Source organism: Schistocerca americana, chromosome X (assembly GCF_021461395.2).
Source record: "Schistocerca americana isolate TAMUIC-IGC-003095 chromosome X, iqSchAmer2.1, whole genome shotgun sequence".
NCBI lineage: Eukaryota > Metazoa > Arthropoda > Insecta > Orthoptera > Acrididae > Schistocerca > Schistocerca americana.
Genome location: NC_060130.1, coordinates 932,856,604 through 932,873,728, shown reverse-complemented (window position 1 = coordinate 932,873,728; position 17,125 = coordinate 932,856,604). Strand labels below are relative to the sequence as shown.

General features: G+C 39.6%; 1 protein-coding gene across 1 annotated transcript in view; it reads right to left on the bottom strand.

Moving 5' to 3' along the window:
* The window catches only part of LOC124556410, a 243,278-nt gene that overhangs the window by 173,127 nt on the left and 53,026 nt on the right, over window positions 1-17,125 (bottom strand). Inside the window, exon 2 of the mRNA XM_047130370.1 lies at window positions 9,851-9,988. Within this exon, the coding sequence (XP_046986326.1) occupies window positions 9,851-9,988 (138 nt within the window). The remainder of the gene's footprint in view (window positions 1-9,850; window positions 9,989-17,125) is intronic.

The window sequence follows — 17,125 nt, the reverse complement described above, 5'->3', positions numbered from 1 at the left end:
TATTAACTCTTTCTACATGCTCATTTTCTGGATAGAAAGCTGATTTTATTGAACAAAGGAAACATTTTTGATTTGTGTTTTTTAGAATAATTACTGCTTTTTATCTTCAGTTTTTTATGGTAAATCGATATAAGAAGAATCAGAAATTGGACTGTGTCTATTAACACTTAATTCTAAACTGCTTATATAAAATAATGACCAACCAGATTTTTTTCTCTACATTTCTTCCATTTCAGTTAGTAGTTTATTTGTTGATTTTTGATAACAATCTTCTAATTTAGTTGTTCTTAATAAAACATCATTACTTGTTATAAAATTATATTCTTGTATTTCGGCTTGCCTTTTAAAATTACATTAAAATTTCATGTTCACTTTAATTGCTCTTGCTTGCATTAAAATATTTTAGATTTACTGATTACTTCACCTGTAGTTTGGTTAAAAACTTCTTGCAGTTCAACAATAATATCAACATTATTAATTTTGTACGTTATTATTCTAGATTTAAAAGGAGAAGCTTTTCTATTCAGTCATTTAAGTGAATTAAAAAAAAAAAATCATCATCTTGGAAACTGAAATATGGAAAAATTTTCTGATGTTTTTTTTGTTTAATTTCGTGATATTTATCTACCAGAAGCTTTTGAAAATAATTCTCATTATGAATGTTATTAATATTACCCCCAGATTTACTGATAAGAGCGATTAATTGTTGCTAATTAGGTGTAGAATAATTTTTAAAATTTTTCATTTTACAGATTTGATTAAGATCTTTTAAAGGTTTTTTATTCAATTCATTATCATTATTATTAATACTGTCATTAGATTTTTTTTATAAGATCTATTAACTGGTGTTTATTAAGTTTTGAATAATTCTTGAAAGTTTTTATTTTACAGATCTCATGAAGTTCCTTTACAGATACAGATACAGTCAACAGCATTTAGAAACAGCATGATTAACTTCTCTTTATTAACTTTTTAGCTTTCTCATTTTACAAATTGTGTTCTTAGTCCTTTTATATTTTTGTATCTTAGTTCCATCTTCGTCATTTCTTTAATATTAAAATTATCAATGAATTCCTCTAGATCTTGCCTAGTTACATTTGAATAACCTTTTTCTTTACAATAATTTTCTAAATCAGCACAATTTAATCCAAATTTTTCTTTACAATAATTTTCTAAGTTTTGAAATAGCTCAGCTTTCGAGTACATTTTGTTTTGCTTTTATTTATATAGAAAAAATTTAGCTTTTTAAAAAATTAAAACAGTTATGGTTGAAATGTAGTTTTGAGTTTTTTAATTAAAATTTCAATCGATTATATAGATAGATGATGTTTGACAGAGCTTATTTATAAAGATAAATTTATTAAATTTTAATTTTTTAAATGAATGAAAATTTTGTTCACAGATATCGATAGACACAATCTCAGACAGCTTATTTATATAGAAAAAATTTATTAGATCTATTATTTCCTTAATTAAATGTAAATTTCATTGGCAGATATACATACATTTTTAAATGGGGGAAACGGCAAATCTAAAATCTTGTTTTGTATTAGTGAAATTTAAAAAAATATTCTCTTTGATCCAGAAACCTCATAAACATACTGCATTTCCAGTATGTAGAGTCGCTGCTTCCCTCTTGCTACAGCACAGCAAATACCGTCTGGCAAATCCTGGGCTGGCATCCACCTGAGCTGCAATACAATTCACTGCTCCTGTATGATCCAGCATAAAGGGGGATACTCCTGTTGTTTTAACACTATCTCTACCCAACAAATATAGTTTAAAGTATCACAGTTCCAATATAGGTACTCTACAATCATTTTGTCTTTCCCCACTATGTGTGATGCATAGCTTGAGAGCTGTGCAAGGCACTTAACCTGCCTGCATTGATGTGGTGACTTGAGATCATTGTCATGATGAAAAATAGCTACCAATGGCTTGTGATCAGCAAAAATTGCAAAATACCTCCCTTTGACAGATGGGTGAAAGTGTTTCATTGCTCAATAAATCACAAGCATCTAACATGCAGTGAACTGCACACCATTTTTGCTGTTGTTGAGTCAAGTTCTTAGAGAAAAAGGTAAGTGGCTGCAAACATCCACTGTTTCTCCAAAAAAATGTTCAAATGTGTGTGAAATCTTACAGGACTTAACTGCTAACGTCATCAGTCCCTAAGCTTACAGACTACTTAACCTAAATTATCCTAAGGACAAACACACACACCTCTGCCGCGACCAGACGCACAGTCCCTTCTTTTTCTATTGCAAATGTGCTCCCATGGCTATTTCACTCATGTCTGCCACAAGTGCCAAGGGTGATGATAGATCACTAGACCACCTTTTTTTTGTGAAAACTGCCACTGGACCTCCAAATGTCTTTCATACCATGAGCAAATAAAGAATCATGGACAACAACGCAATTCCGCCAAACTCAGAGACTTGTGCCCGCTCCACCTCAACACTGCAGTGCTAAATGAGATGTTGCACTGTACTGTGTACCAAGCAAAGGCAAGTGACTAGCTGGACCTCGGCCTGCCTGTGGCCCACACATGCCGCATGTGTGAAGTTCAGGATGCTGAGGCTGGCCCTGTGCTAAACATTTTTCACCATAGGAAGCAATCTTGGAAACGTGTACCACCATACCTCTATGCTGTACTGTTGCTATCAATGTGTCATCAGCACTTCTTAGACAGACACCGACTTCCAAACCGTTATCGATAAGAAACATGAACACACATGATAAGAAACATGAACACACAAGCATGCGCACTCGCACACGCACGCACACACACGTACACACACACACACACACACACGCACACACACACACGCACACACACACACACACACAAAAACACATTATAGATTTCTACACTTAACGTTTACAGTTCTCCACACAGCTCATACTTCATGAAGGAAAGATGCCTGCAGGCATAAAGGATGGGTGAAACCTTACCAGTTAGGCTGCTGAACCTGAGCTTCAGGGTCTACCAGCCATTGGTGCTATAGGACATTAACTTTCAACCTCAAAACTAGTCTTGTATAAACAATTGGTGTTACCAGTTGACTGCTGCTAATGTAGCATTTGCCTACCTCCTCACCATTCTCTGATCTGGGTGCTTGTGTTGTTGCCAATGTATATTAGTGGCCATCTTTGAAATTTGGGTAACTGCAGGGTTGAGTTCATTGATGTGTAAAGTTGCTGAAATGCTTGTACACATCTACATATACATACATACTCCACAAGTCACCATACAGTGCATGGCACAGGGTTCTATATACCACCATTAGTCACTTCCTTTCCTGTTCCACTAGAAATAGAGCAAGGGAAAATGACTGTCTATTAGCCCCTCTTTGTAGTCCTTAAGGGAAACTTATGTTGGTGACAGTAGATCCAATACGCATTCAGTCTCAAATATCAGTTCTGTAAGCTTTTGCAATAGTGTCTCATGTTAACAACTTTGTCTTTCCTCTGGGGATCCCCATTTGAATTCACGAAGCATTTCCGTAATACCTGCATGCTGATCGAACCTACTCATAACAAATCTAGCAGCACAGCTCTGATGAGCTTCAATGCAGCCTACCATACTAGCACCACCATTTCAGCAAGTCTTGTTGCATGGCAGCCTTCATACTGTTTCAAACTGTGACTTCATATCTGCTATTTGTGTGTGTCTATCTGCATGTTAAGTTTTGTCATTTGTGCAGTCAGCTGCTCCATGATGAATTTGGACAATGTATAAGCAGTTGAACGAAGTGGACAGTGTCTTGAAAGGAGGATATAAGATGAACATCAACAAAAGCAAAACGAGGATAATGGAATGTAGTCAAATTAAATCGGGTGATGCTGAGGGGATTAGATTAGGAAATGAGACACTTAAAGTAGTAAAGGAGTTTTGCTATTTAGGGAGTAAAATAACTGACGATGGTCGAAGTAGAGAGGATATAAAATGTAGACTGGCAATGGCAAGGAAATCGTTTCTGAAGAAGAGAAATTTGTTAACATCGAGTATAGATTTAAGTGTCAGGAAGTCGTTTCTGAAAGTATTTGTATGGAGTGTAGCCATGTATGGAAGTGAAACATGGACGATAACCAGTTTGGACAAGAAGAGAATAGAAGCTTTCGAAATGTGGTGCTACAGAAGAATGCTGAAGTTAAGGTGGGTAGATCATGTAACTAATGAGGAGGTATGGGGAGAAGAGAAGTTTGTGGCACAACTTGACTAGAAGAAGGGATCGGTTGGTAGGACATGTTTTGAGGCATCAAGGGATCACAAATTTAGCATTGGAGGGCAGCATGGAGGGTAAAAATCGTGGAGGGAGACCAAGAGATGAATACACTAAGCAGATTCAGAAGGATGTAGGTTGCAGTAGGTACTGGGAGATGAAGAAGCTTGCACAGGATAGAGTAGCATGGAGAGCTGCATCAAACCAGTCTCAGGACTGAAGACCACAACAACAACATACTGCTGGTGAGAAGTATTTGTGCACATTACAGGACCAGTGGCATCAACTTACACCTCTCTGCCTGCTCCTGCATCCTTGTCTTGATTGCTGCCGATTTTTTCATATCGAGAAACCACCCTTAAATAGTTTACTTGCTAAATCTTACAATGGCATGTCTGTTGGTGTTGCAATAACATTGTGGATGTGGAAGTTCACAAAGCCATAATATGCATAAAGACAGTTCAGGTAGAAGTTCTGGGTCTGCTATGTATGTACAGTTTTGGACACTTGTGAAAGAGTATTATCACTCAAGTTTTCATCTGCAAGAATCTTTTGTAATCACAGTTCTAGTGACAACACACATCATCTCATGAGAGCTTTCTTTAGTGCAGCTCAACTTTGCTGTAATGAGATCTATCAGTGTTACTGAACATTCAGTGCTGTTTAAATATGCATTCACCTTGTATGAGCCAAAGATGGGATCGCGTCAACCAGAATATAGGAAATTTAACATTTCCATGTTGCACGTACATACTCCCTTCTTGCATATTTATGTCTGCCATGTCATTTTTCAGTGAATTAAAAGCCATGGATGGCGATCTTGGGTTGAGCAGTAAGCCTTGTTCCATTCTGATTCTAGTTCCAGGGGCTTGAATCAATGGATCCATTGTCTCTGACAATATGTTCCACTGTTACCTTTGCTTTCCTTTTCCTTTTTGTGGTCATCACTATGGCAGCTAGGAATTATTCTCTCATTCACAATAAATATTGTCCTATATTCAATAATAGCTTCATTATGCAAGTATAGGATGAACAAAGAACAGGAGATAAACAAATGTAAAGAATAACCGCAACTATGCCGATGGTGGCAGAGATACTTTTTATAGTTCATGGTGGTTTCACTCACTTGTCACAGCAAAGTGTATTGTGGTGTTGCCACAAATCTTGGTTAGGCATCTTCCATCCTCAGATCTAGTTTTATGTGGTCATTCCACTTTAACTGGCTCTGCACACACAGTCCTATATTTTAAAAATTGTGACTTACTCCCATAATTTCTCATCAGTGGTCTAATATATCAATAATAGCTCTTTCCTCCCATTTTGTGCTATATTTTACATTTTATGTGTTGAGAACCAACTACCAATCCTTTTACCAAGTGTCAACCCTCTGAAGATCTTCCTGCATTTGCTACAATGTTCTAATATTACAACTTTCCTATACACAATAACAGCATCAATAGACAGCCTTACAAAGCTTCTGATGTTATCCACTAGGTCATTTACATACACATCAGGAGCAGTTCTGTACTACTCCCATTAAGAGTTATGTGGCAAGTTCTGTTGCTATAAAGTCTTCGATCCAATAAAAAAGCTGGGCTGTTATTCTGTAAACTAATAGTTTATTCACTACATGACATTGTGGACCTGTTCTTAATGACTTCTGGACATCACTGAAAGATAGAATAAACCCAGTCACTGCTACCAACAGAGAAGACAGAGTTTTAGATGATAACTGTCTGCAGCATCCATGTACAAAGGAGAGCTTTTGTTTCCAAAAATGACAGATTAATGACATCTCCTTCAATTCACAAAAGGTATTAAGTACAGGTCCACACTATAATGTAGTGAAGAAATTACATTAGCATAAAACAGTTTCTGTATTTCTACAATGGCCTGATGTCAGCAATACAGACCTATAGTAATGTACCTCTATCATTTCTCTGTTCTTGAAAATAAGAATATCATGCACCTTTTGTTGGAGTGCTTTGTCATTTTAGTGATTTACAATCAACTGTTACTAGGATATTAGCAAGTTTTGTCAGATAATCTGTATGGAAACATCAAGACATCCAATGAGGTCAGATCACCTTTCCTCCACTTAACAGTTTTAGTTGATCTTCTGTTTCATTATCACTTATATCGTTAGCTGCCATTTTGGCATTATGAGACATTTGGATGGACTGTTTATGGAATAACCTTCTTCAGTGAGACACTTAAAAAGAAAAAAAAAACATTATTTTCAACTAATTTGTATCATCCCCCATTCTGAGGCCAGTATAATCACTGAGTAAGTGGATATATTACTTTAATGCAGTGACTTAGTGAATAACTTATAGATAAGTTTTAACTTTCAGATTCACTGAAAGGTTCCTACGCTTCTCCCCTTACATACGTGGTGGTAATGTCCAGCCTCTGCTTGACAACAAGGTCTTTGTTTTGGTTGAACCTTGCATGAAGCACTCTTTACTGTTGTAACAGCTTCATAACATGTCTAATGATCTGTCTATGGTCTTCTCCATACCTCATAACCTGGATTGACCCATTTGTTTTTAAAATATACTGCACAATACTGATTTTTAATTTTATGCTTTGGCACTCCACTGATGACTGAAGTATATTCAACCACCAGAATTCTAACTGGCTTCCTCCAGGCCAAAACATCAGCAAAGTATTAGTGGCCTTGGCTATGAAGGCATGTATGTGTGTAGGTTGTCTCTTTTTAACTAATGGTAAGGTCTTTGTGAAGCATGAAAACCATCTGAGGATACGACACAAGAAATCATATTGGGGACAGGTGTGAAGATGAACAGCTGTATACAAAGGCCTCGGGAAGATCCTTGCAATATTGAAAAAGAATTGCTCATTTCTGCAGAAAATGGTGACAAGGCTTTTGGAGGTTGAAATTTTGTGTGAGAAGTTTTGCAATTCTTAAAGATGAGTTTTTTTTACAATGTTACCAGAGATGTGGAGACTGACTTGTAGGGAGAAGTTCTGTTAGGCAGAAGAGGATCAAATGAAATGATTTGATCAGAAAGGTAATGTGTAAGTCATGACAATTGAAATTTTCAGAAAGAATGGGACTTAAATCTGGTTTCCTGGTTTTCATTAGTAGTATCCTTAACCATTGTGTTATATATGAGCCTGATTCAAATTTTCATGTACCATTCATGTTTCAACCTCTGATTTCCAAACACTACAACCATAGGTCCTCCCACACAGTCTTTTGGGTACAAACCACTGGGGAACAAATTTGGTGGAGGGGTACTCTGATATTTGTGCAGGACTTACAGTGGTCTAATTTTCAAGCATAATTTTAGAAATTTTGTAGTTATAGACTCTAAAACCCAATTCAGATTGTATGGTGGACCACACTGCCTTTGATTTATTTTTATGTCTTAAATTGAACCTTATGTTTGCCCTTTATTTTTCTGCATTCATAACATTATTAAATATAATTATATAATTCTGAACATATTCAACAACACTTCTCACTTCCAGTGATCCATTTTAATTTAATTGACACATGGTGTGTATTTTTAGGCTTTATTGGCAAATGATAGTAATGAAATATTCTTGGATATTCAGCCATGTTAGTGTCATCCAAATGGTGTGACATTTCCTCAAGATGACTTGCTGCCATCTTCAAGTGGTCTTGACAACTGATTGTCTTACACTGGATGCCATCTTATATATCCCCTACCTCCTGATGTTGATATCAAGCCCATGGTGCCCAGGCATGGCTCCACTGCCAAAGTGGTCTTCAATTGGTGCACCATAACACCTGAGTTCATTTAGTAGGTGTGATGTGAGTGGATCTCCACACTGATTGTCACTGTGCTTTCAGCGCATTCAAGGTTGGGTCTCAAACATTACTGAGTTAGAAGCCACTGTCTTCCTTTTTTCCCAAATAACCCTTTTGGAGGGTATGAAAAACCAACATTGTTTCTGCTTCTTTGTTTTCTGTAGTTTCCTTTGTGCCAACACTTCTTTCCTAGAGTCAGATATCCACAGATTCTTTAGAAACATTGTTACAGAATGTGTTGGTGTGTTTTAAGAACTTGGTTCCTGTCATAATTCACACTATATCCTTTGGTCCTTTGGATACACAGTGGTCTGTGACAGTTGACTTTCTTGATTATTCTTTATCTGTGTGATGCTTGTACTCCATGCATATTTCCTGCACTGTCAAGAGAAACTGACCTATGCATATATTCCTGCACGTGCATGGCGTGTGGTAGTTTATTGCTTACTGCAGTCCTAGATCATCCTTAACAGATCCCAACAAGGCTTTCATCTCTGCTGATGGGCGACATCCACACTTGGTGTGCAGAGTATTTTCCTAACTTCTGCTCATGTGTTACCAAAATAAGACATCAAAATTGCTGCAACAGGTTTCTCTTCTTCATCTGGAAGCTGTGGTCTAGGCTCTTTTTGATTTTATGGCACACTGGATCTGATCTAGTTCTAATCTTCCCACACAGACACGTTTCAGCAGGACTTTTTCCAACACCTGAACTGCCTGCACTAAAACACCAAGTTCACAACTGAGATACACAGAATCTCTGGACATACTCATCAAGTGAAAGTCAGATGGTACACTAGGGCACAGTGTTTAGCATAAACCAGTGCACACAGATTTATACTTGTATACCACCAGCCATCATGCATCATGCCTCCATGCAATATTGCAAGAATTCCATCAAAAAATAATGTCAAGTGTGTATTGTGCTTGCTTCCCAAGATGAAAGCCTTTCTGGGGTCTGCTGAGGATCGCCTAGTGCTCTGGAAACCTGGAGAATATCACATCTGATGCCACTGTGGGAGAATGGCTGTTTGGAAGGTACAGGAAAGATGCACAGAGCACCTGCACCACACAGATAAAGAACAACCAACAAATTCAGATGTCACAAAGAACATCATAACAGTCAACTTATGGATGAAGATGACACAGTTCAATTTATTGGACCAAAGGTGGACAGGAATTCAGGTTGAAATGTTCATGTTGCTTTACTATCAAATAACTCACGCAGTTTTATGTTGTTATACAACTAGTAGTAAATGCATCTGATGTGAGTATGGGAAAAATAGCATATCATTTTGAATCTGTCATTAGGTATTGTATAGTTTTCTGGTGAAATTTAAATAGCACATCTCAGATATTGACACTACAAAAGAAAATTGCCAGATACATGTGTACTGCACAGCAAAAAGAATCTCATTGCCCATTATTTAGGAAACTACAAACACTTACTGTTTCCTTCCACTACATTTACAAAATTACAATCCTACACAGCAAACAAAAATTATTTGAGGTAATTGTGCTAGCCACACTTCCAATGCTAGAAAAAAAAAAAAGATAATTTTATGCTTCCCACAGACCTTTTGAAAATATATGCAGTCTCCAAAATACTTGGGGTTGAAAATATATAATAGATTAACAGACACAAACATACTTAATATGAAGCCAGAGTCTCTAAAAATTATGTTGCAAGTGCTTCTGTGGGAGAAATGCTGCTATTCGGTGGAAGAATTTATAGGGATAAAGTGATAATTTGAGGAAGGTAAAGCTTAGTATTAGCTGAACACATCAATGACCAATTGAAAATATTTTTAGAATGACTTACAAAACTGAGACAGGGATTTTCAGAAGCAGATAACAACTCTTGGTCCTCATCTTTCATTGGAAGTTTGCTTATCCCTTCATTTTTATTATCCTTCTTATTTACAATCAGTTCCTGTAACTTTACTTTTTCTTCTTCTTGCTGTAAGAGAACATTTCCACGACATTATTGCAGCATAAACATTTTAAAAAGTTTGTGAAACAGTACCAATCAGTCAGCTGAGCTCATGAAAGAGTTACAGTAATTAAACACACAATGAAATCTATGTTTTTGATTGAAAATAGTTAACTGTTTCTGAAAGAAAGATAACGTATCTGTAAGTTTTATATTTTACTTTTAAAAATATTCGTAGCAGATATTTTGAGTTTGAGACTGACTATAAAACAAAAAAATAGGATGTGCATAACATATCTGGTACTGTCATGATGTGCATGTAAGATAATTGACGAAAACCAAACTCAAAAGAAATATAAATAATTTTCTGGTTTAAATTTACTAGTCTTAATCAAAGAAACTGCACACAAAATTTTTGTGTTTAGCTGAAAATCTTCTTCTGTGAATACATTTGTTTCGCCTTTGTTAGTTCATTTTTCAAACAATGGGAACTTCAGGTTGGAATATCAACAAGCAAGCACACCTTATGCACACATGACTGCCATCTACAGCAGCTCAGCAAGCTGTTGCATGAGGTGTGCTCGCTTGGGTGAATGAATGTGTGTGTTTTCTTTTCTGAAGAAAGCTTTGGATGAAATCTAAACGTGTAACAGCATTTCCATTGTGCCTGTCTGCAACTCAATCTGTCATCTTTATGGTGAGTAGCAATTTATCCTTTTACTTACATTGTTAGTCCATTTTTCTGAAGTTCTCACTTCACTGATTCTGTTTCAGTAGGTGTAGGGTGTTGAGGTAGTGCTCAACAAGCAGCCATAATTCTGAGGCTTAAATTGAGTGAGCTGGTCTTGTCAGCTGAGACTAAGATTGATCTTTCACACTATTCAAGTTAAAACATGACACACTACTTTGATGTCAATAGGGTGTATGCACTGCGATGCATTTCAAAGGTGTCTACATGAATGTTTATACACTGAGAAGCCAAAACATTATGATCACCTGCTTAATAGTATGTCAGCCCACCTCTGAAACACAACATAGCAGCAATTCTGCATGGCATGGATTTGACAAATTCTTGGTATGTTTCCAGAATTACTTTGCATCACATGACTGTATACAGCTCACAAAGTTCTTGTAAATTATGAACCGGTGCTTTGTGGAAATGGAGCTGATGTGTGATAGTGTCTCAGGTTCAAATTACGGGAATTTGGTGGCCAAGACATCAATGTGAGTTCACTATTATTTTACTAAAATCACTGTAGCACCATTCTGCCTTTGGAAATGGGCTGTTATCTTGCTAGAAGATGCCATCACCATCAGGGAAGACATGAAAGGATGCAGGGTGCCCACAATGATGTTCACATTGTCCACAGTTTTCATGGAGAATGGTGCCTTGTATTACTACCATAGGGCTCATGGTAGCCTACGTGAATGTTTCCTATAGTACAATACTGCCCATAGCTGCCTATGTATGTTAGTGTTAAATGTTTTGAGCAGCCACTTGTCTAGATGATGAAGTATCCAGACATGACCACTGACCTGGTGTAAAAAGATAGTGATTCATCACACCAGGAAATATGTTTCCATTGAACCAGTGTATAACCTCAATTGATCCTGTGGCCACTGTGATTATAATTGATGATGTCATTGGGTCAAAATGGGAACACATATGGGTGGACTGCTGCAGAGTCCCGTGTTCAACAACATACACTGAATGGTGTGTTATCAAACACTTGGTCCTGTATCATCGTTGCACTCTGTTGCCATATCTGCTGCAGATTGCTACCTGTCCTGCTTTACAGAGTGGACAAGCCTCTGACCTCTAAATTCAATGATGAGGCCTGGACATCCAATGCTTAATTGTCTACTTGTGGTTTCACAGTTCTTCATCTTCTTTCCATAGATGTTCATGACAATAGTACACATTATGACCACTGTCACCATTTCACAAATGTTCATACTCAGGTGCCAAGCCATAACAATCTGCTATTAGTTAAAGTTTCTTATGTCAGTGGTGTTCCCCAGTTGCAAATTGTATGATCCCCCATATTTCTTTGCTCTGCTTATATGCTTCCTGTACCACAACATGTGCCCACTATGAAAATCAAGTGTCACTCAATCTTGCAACAGGCAGTGGACATAATATTTTGGATCACTGATGTACGTTCTGTATTAGTCCTTATTTATCTTCAACACCATTTGCTTGTATATATACACACACAGTTTGTCAAGCCAGCATATAAAATGGTTTGATGAAAATAGAACATTTATACACTCTTTGGTCTACATCTTTAATATTCTTTCCTCTATAGATATATATGTTTATATCAATGTCATATTCTGTATGTAATTGCATGCTTATAAAAATGACTTTTGTTGCTTACACACATACCCACCCACGGACCCACCCACCCACCCGCCCACCCACCCACCCACCCACCCACCCACACACACACACACACACACACACACACACACACACACACACATACACACACAGAGGTGTTGATAAATGACAATATGTAACCGATTTAACTGATTACCACAATACAGTGTTTCAGTGAGATAGCTGTTTATACATGCACAATGCGCATAACAATATTGTTAAATGGTAGATTTTCACCAGTTGACCTCTTTTGTGACCTATCGTAGATGTTTAATTGTGCCAAACATAGCATTTAATTAGAGATCTTGGAAAATCCAGGATGGAATGTAACAATGTAATAAAAAGAAAAGTTGCTACTCACCATATAGCAGAGATGCTGAGTCACAGATAGGCACAGCAAAGAGATTGTCAAAACTAAAGCTTTCAGCCAGTAAGGCCTTCATCAACAATAGACAACACACACACACACACACACACACACACACACACAAATGCAACTCAACTCACACACACACAACTGCAGTTTGAGGCAACTGAAACCACACTGCGAGCAGCAGCAGCAGTGCGTAATGGGAGTGGTGACTGGGTGGGGGTAAGGAGGAGGCTGGGGTGGGGAGGTGGAGGGATAGTATGGTAGGGGTGGCGGACAGTGAAGTGTTGCAGTTTAGACGATGGACAGGGGAGAGGTGGGGAGGGGGAAATAGTGGAAAAGGAGAGAAGTAAAAAGACTGGGTGTGATGGTGGAATGATGGCTGTGTAGTGCTGGAATGGGAACAGGGAAGGAGCTGGATGGGTGAGGACAGTGAATAATGAAGGTTGAGGACAGGAGGGTAATGGCGAGAAGTAGGATGTATTGCAGGGAAAGTCCCCATCTGCACAATTCAGAAAAGCTGGTGTTAGTGGGAAGGATCCGTATGCTGTGAAGCAGTCACTGACATGAAGGATGTCATGTTTGGCAGTGTGCTCAACAACAGGGTGGTCCACTTGTTTCTTGGTCACAGCCTGTTGGTGGCCATTCATGTGGACAGACAGCTTGTTGGTTGTCATGCCCACATAGAATGCAGCACAGTGGCTGCAGCTTAGCTTGTAGATCACATGACTGGTTTCACAGGTAGCCCCGCCTTTGATGAGATGGGTGATGTTTTTGACCAGATTGGAGTAGGTGGTGGTACAAGGATGTATGGGGCAGGTCTAGAATCTAGGTGTATTACAGGGGTATGAGCAATAATGTAAGGGGTTGGAAGCAGGGGTTGTGTATGGATGGACAAGTATATTGTGTAGGTTTGCTGGACAGCAGAAACTCATGTGGGAGGGTTGAGAAGAATAGTGGGTGGGATATTTCTCATTTCAGGGCATGATGACAGGTAGTCAAAACCCTGGTGAAGAATGTAAGTCAGTTGCTCCAGTCCTGAGTGGTAATGAGTTACAAGCGGAATGCTCCACTGTGGCCGGACGGTGGAACATTGGGAAGTGATGGGAGATTGGAAAGATAAGGCATGGGGGATTTTTTTTCTACAAAGTTGGGTGGATAATTACAGTCTGTGAAGGCTTCTGTGAGACCCTCAGTATATTTAAAGAGGGACCGCTCGTCACTGGAGATGTGATGACCATGGGTGGTTACACTGTATGGAAGGGCCTTCTTGGTGTGGAACAGGTGGGAGCTGTCAAAGTGGAGGTATTGCTGGTGGTTAGTAGGTTTGATGCAGACAGAGGTACTGATGTAGCCATCTTTGAGGTGGAGGTCAACATCTAGGAAGATTACTTGTTGGGTAGAGTAGGACCAGGTGCAGCAAAAGTTGTTGAGGTTCTGGGGGAATGTGGATATGGTGTCCTCCCCCACAATCTAGATCGCAAAGATGTCAGCAATGAATCTGAACCAGGTGAGTGATTTAGAATTATTGGTTTCGAGGAATGATTCCTCTACATGGCCCATGAATAGGTTGGCATAGGATGGTGCCATGCAGGTGTCCATAGCTGTATGAAGATTTGCTTGTAGATAATGCCTTCAAAGTAAAAGTAATTGTGGGTAAGCATATAGCTGGTCATGGCAATTAGGAAGAAGGTTGTTGGTTTGGAATCCATTGGGGATTGGGAAAGGTAGTGTTCAATAGTGGTAAGGACATGGGCATTAGGAATGTTAGTGTAAGGGGAGGTACCATCAATAGTGATGAGCAGGGCACCATGTGGCTAAGGGAAAGGAACTGTGGATAGTTGGTAGAGGAAATGGTTTGTATCTTTTACATAGGAGGGTTGGTTCTGGGTAATAGGTTGAAGGTGTTGGTCTATGAGAGCAGAGGTTCTCTCAGTAGGGCACAGTAATCAGCCACAATGGAGTATCCTGGGTGGTTAGGTTATGGACTTTAGGAAGCATGTAGAAGATTGGAATGCGGGGAGTGGAAGGGGAGAGTAGATAGTTGGACTCTAGGGAGAGATTCCAGGATGGGTCTAAGAATTTGTGTAGTGACTGGAGATCCTGCTGGATTTCTGGAATGGGGTCACTATGGCAACTTTTGTAGGTGGATTACCTGGCAGAAGGACTTTGCCGACTGTCAGATACTTCCACCTACAAACCTTGCCACAGTGACCCCATTCCAGAAATCCAGCAGGATCTCCATTCACTGCTCAAATCCTTAGTCCCATCCAAGAATCGCTCCCTGGAGTCCATCTCTCTACTCACCCCTACCACTCCCCACATTCCTACCTACTACATGCTTCCTAAGGTCCATAACCTAACCACCCAGGATGCCCCATTGTGGTCAGTTACTGTGCCCCCACTGAGAGAATCTCTGCTCTCATGGACCAACTCCTTCAAACTATTACCTGGAACCTACCCTCCTATATAAAACATACCAACCATTTCCTCCACCGACTCTCCACAGTTCCTGTCGCTTTACCATATGGTGCCCTGCTCATTACTATTCATGGTACCTCCCTTTCCACTAACATTCCTAATGCCCATGACCTTACCACTGTTGAACACTACCTTTCCCAATGCCCGACAGATTCCAAACCAACGACCTCCTTCCTAGGCAACATGACCAACTATATGCTTACCCACAATTACTTCTCCTTTGAAGACATTACCTACAAACAAATCTGGGGCATGGCTATGCGCACCTGCATGGCACCATCCTATGCCAACCTATTCATGGGCCATCTAGAGGAATCCTTCATAAAAACCCAGAATCCTAAACCACATGCTTGGTTCAGGTTCACTGATCACATCTTTGCGATCTGGATCGAGGGTGAGGACACCCTACCCACATTCCTCCAGAACCTCAACAACTTTTGCTTGACCGGCTCCTGCTCAAACCAACAAGTCAACTTCGTAGATGTTGACCTCCATCTCAAAGATGGCTACATCAGTACCTTTGTCCTTTTCAAACCTACTAACCACCAGCAATACCTCCACTTTGACAGCTCCCACCTGTTGCATACCAAGAAGCCCTTCTGGACAGCGTAGCCATCTGTGGTCGTCACATCTGTAGCGATGAGTGGCCCCTCTCAGAATATGCTGAGGGTCTCACTGAGGCCTCCACAGACTGTAATTATCCTCCCAACCTTGTACAAAACAAATCTCCCACACCTTATCTTTCCAGTCTCCCACCATTGTCTGGCCACAGAGGAGTATTCCCCTCATAAGTCACTACCACCCAGGACTGTAGAAACTGAATTACATTCTCTGCCAGTGTTTTGACTACCTCTCACTGTGCCCTGAAATGAGAAATATCCTGCCCACTATTCTTCTCCCCTCCCACACACACACACACAGTGGTATTTCACCATCCACCAAACCTACACAATATACTCGTCTATCCTTACACAACTTCTGCCTGCTTCCAACCCTTTATCTCATGGCTCATACCCCTGTAATAGACCTAGACGCAAGACCTGTCCCATATATCCTCCCACCACCACCTACTCTAGTCCAGTCACAAACATCACCTATCCCATCAAAGGAGGGGCTACCTGTGAAACTAGTTATGTGATCTACAAGCTAAGCAGCATTCTATCTGTGCTGCACTCTATGTGGACATGACTACAAACAAGTTGTCTGTCCGCATGAATGGCCACCAACAAACTGTGGCCAAGAAACAAGTGGACCACCTTCATTAGTCACTGTCCTCACCCATGCAGATCCTTCCCTGTTCCCATTCCAGCACTACACAGCCATCATTCCACAATCACACCCAGTCTTTTTACTTTTCTCCTTTTCCGCATTTCCCTCTCCCCACCACTCCCCTGACCACCATCTAACCTGCAGCACTTCACTGTCCGCCACCCCTAGGATACTATCACACCCCCTTCCTGCCCCAGTCTCCTCCTTACCTCCACCCAGTTGCCACTCCCATTATGCACTGGTGCTGCTACTTGCAGTGTGGTTTCAGTTGCCTCAAACTGCAGTTGTGTGTGTGAGTTGAGTTGCATTTGCGTGTGTGTGTGTGTGTGTGTGTGTGTGTGTGTGTGTGTGTGTGTGTGCTGTGCTGTCTATTGTTGACGAAGGCCTTACTGGCCAAAAGCTTTATTTGTGACAGTCTTTTTGTTGTGCCTATCTGCAACTCAGCATCTCTGCTATATGGTGAGTAGCAACTTTCCTTTTCACTATATAATTAGAAACCATGCATGTTTATGGTACACTTGGTTCAGCTTATGTAGAATTTGGTTTCTGTTTAAGAACCAAGATACAGAAAGTTACATTAGGAAGTTCCATTTATGCACAGAGCTACACCACAACAACTTGGGAAGAAATTACAGTGGTAATGCTCGTCAAACGCAAAATA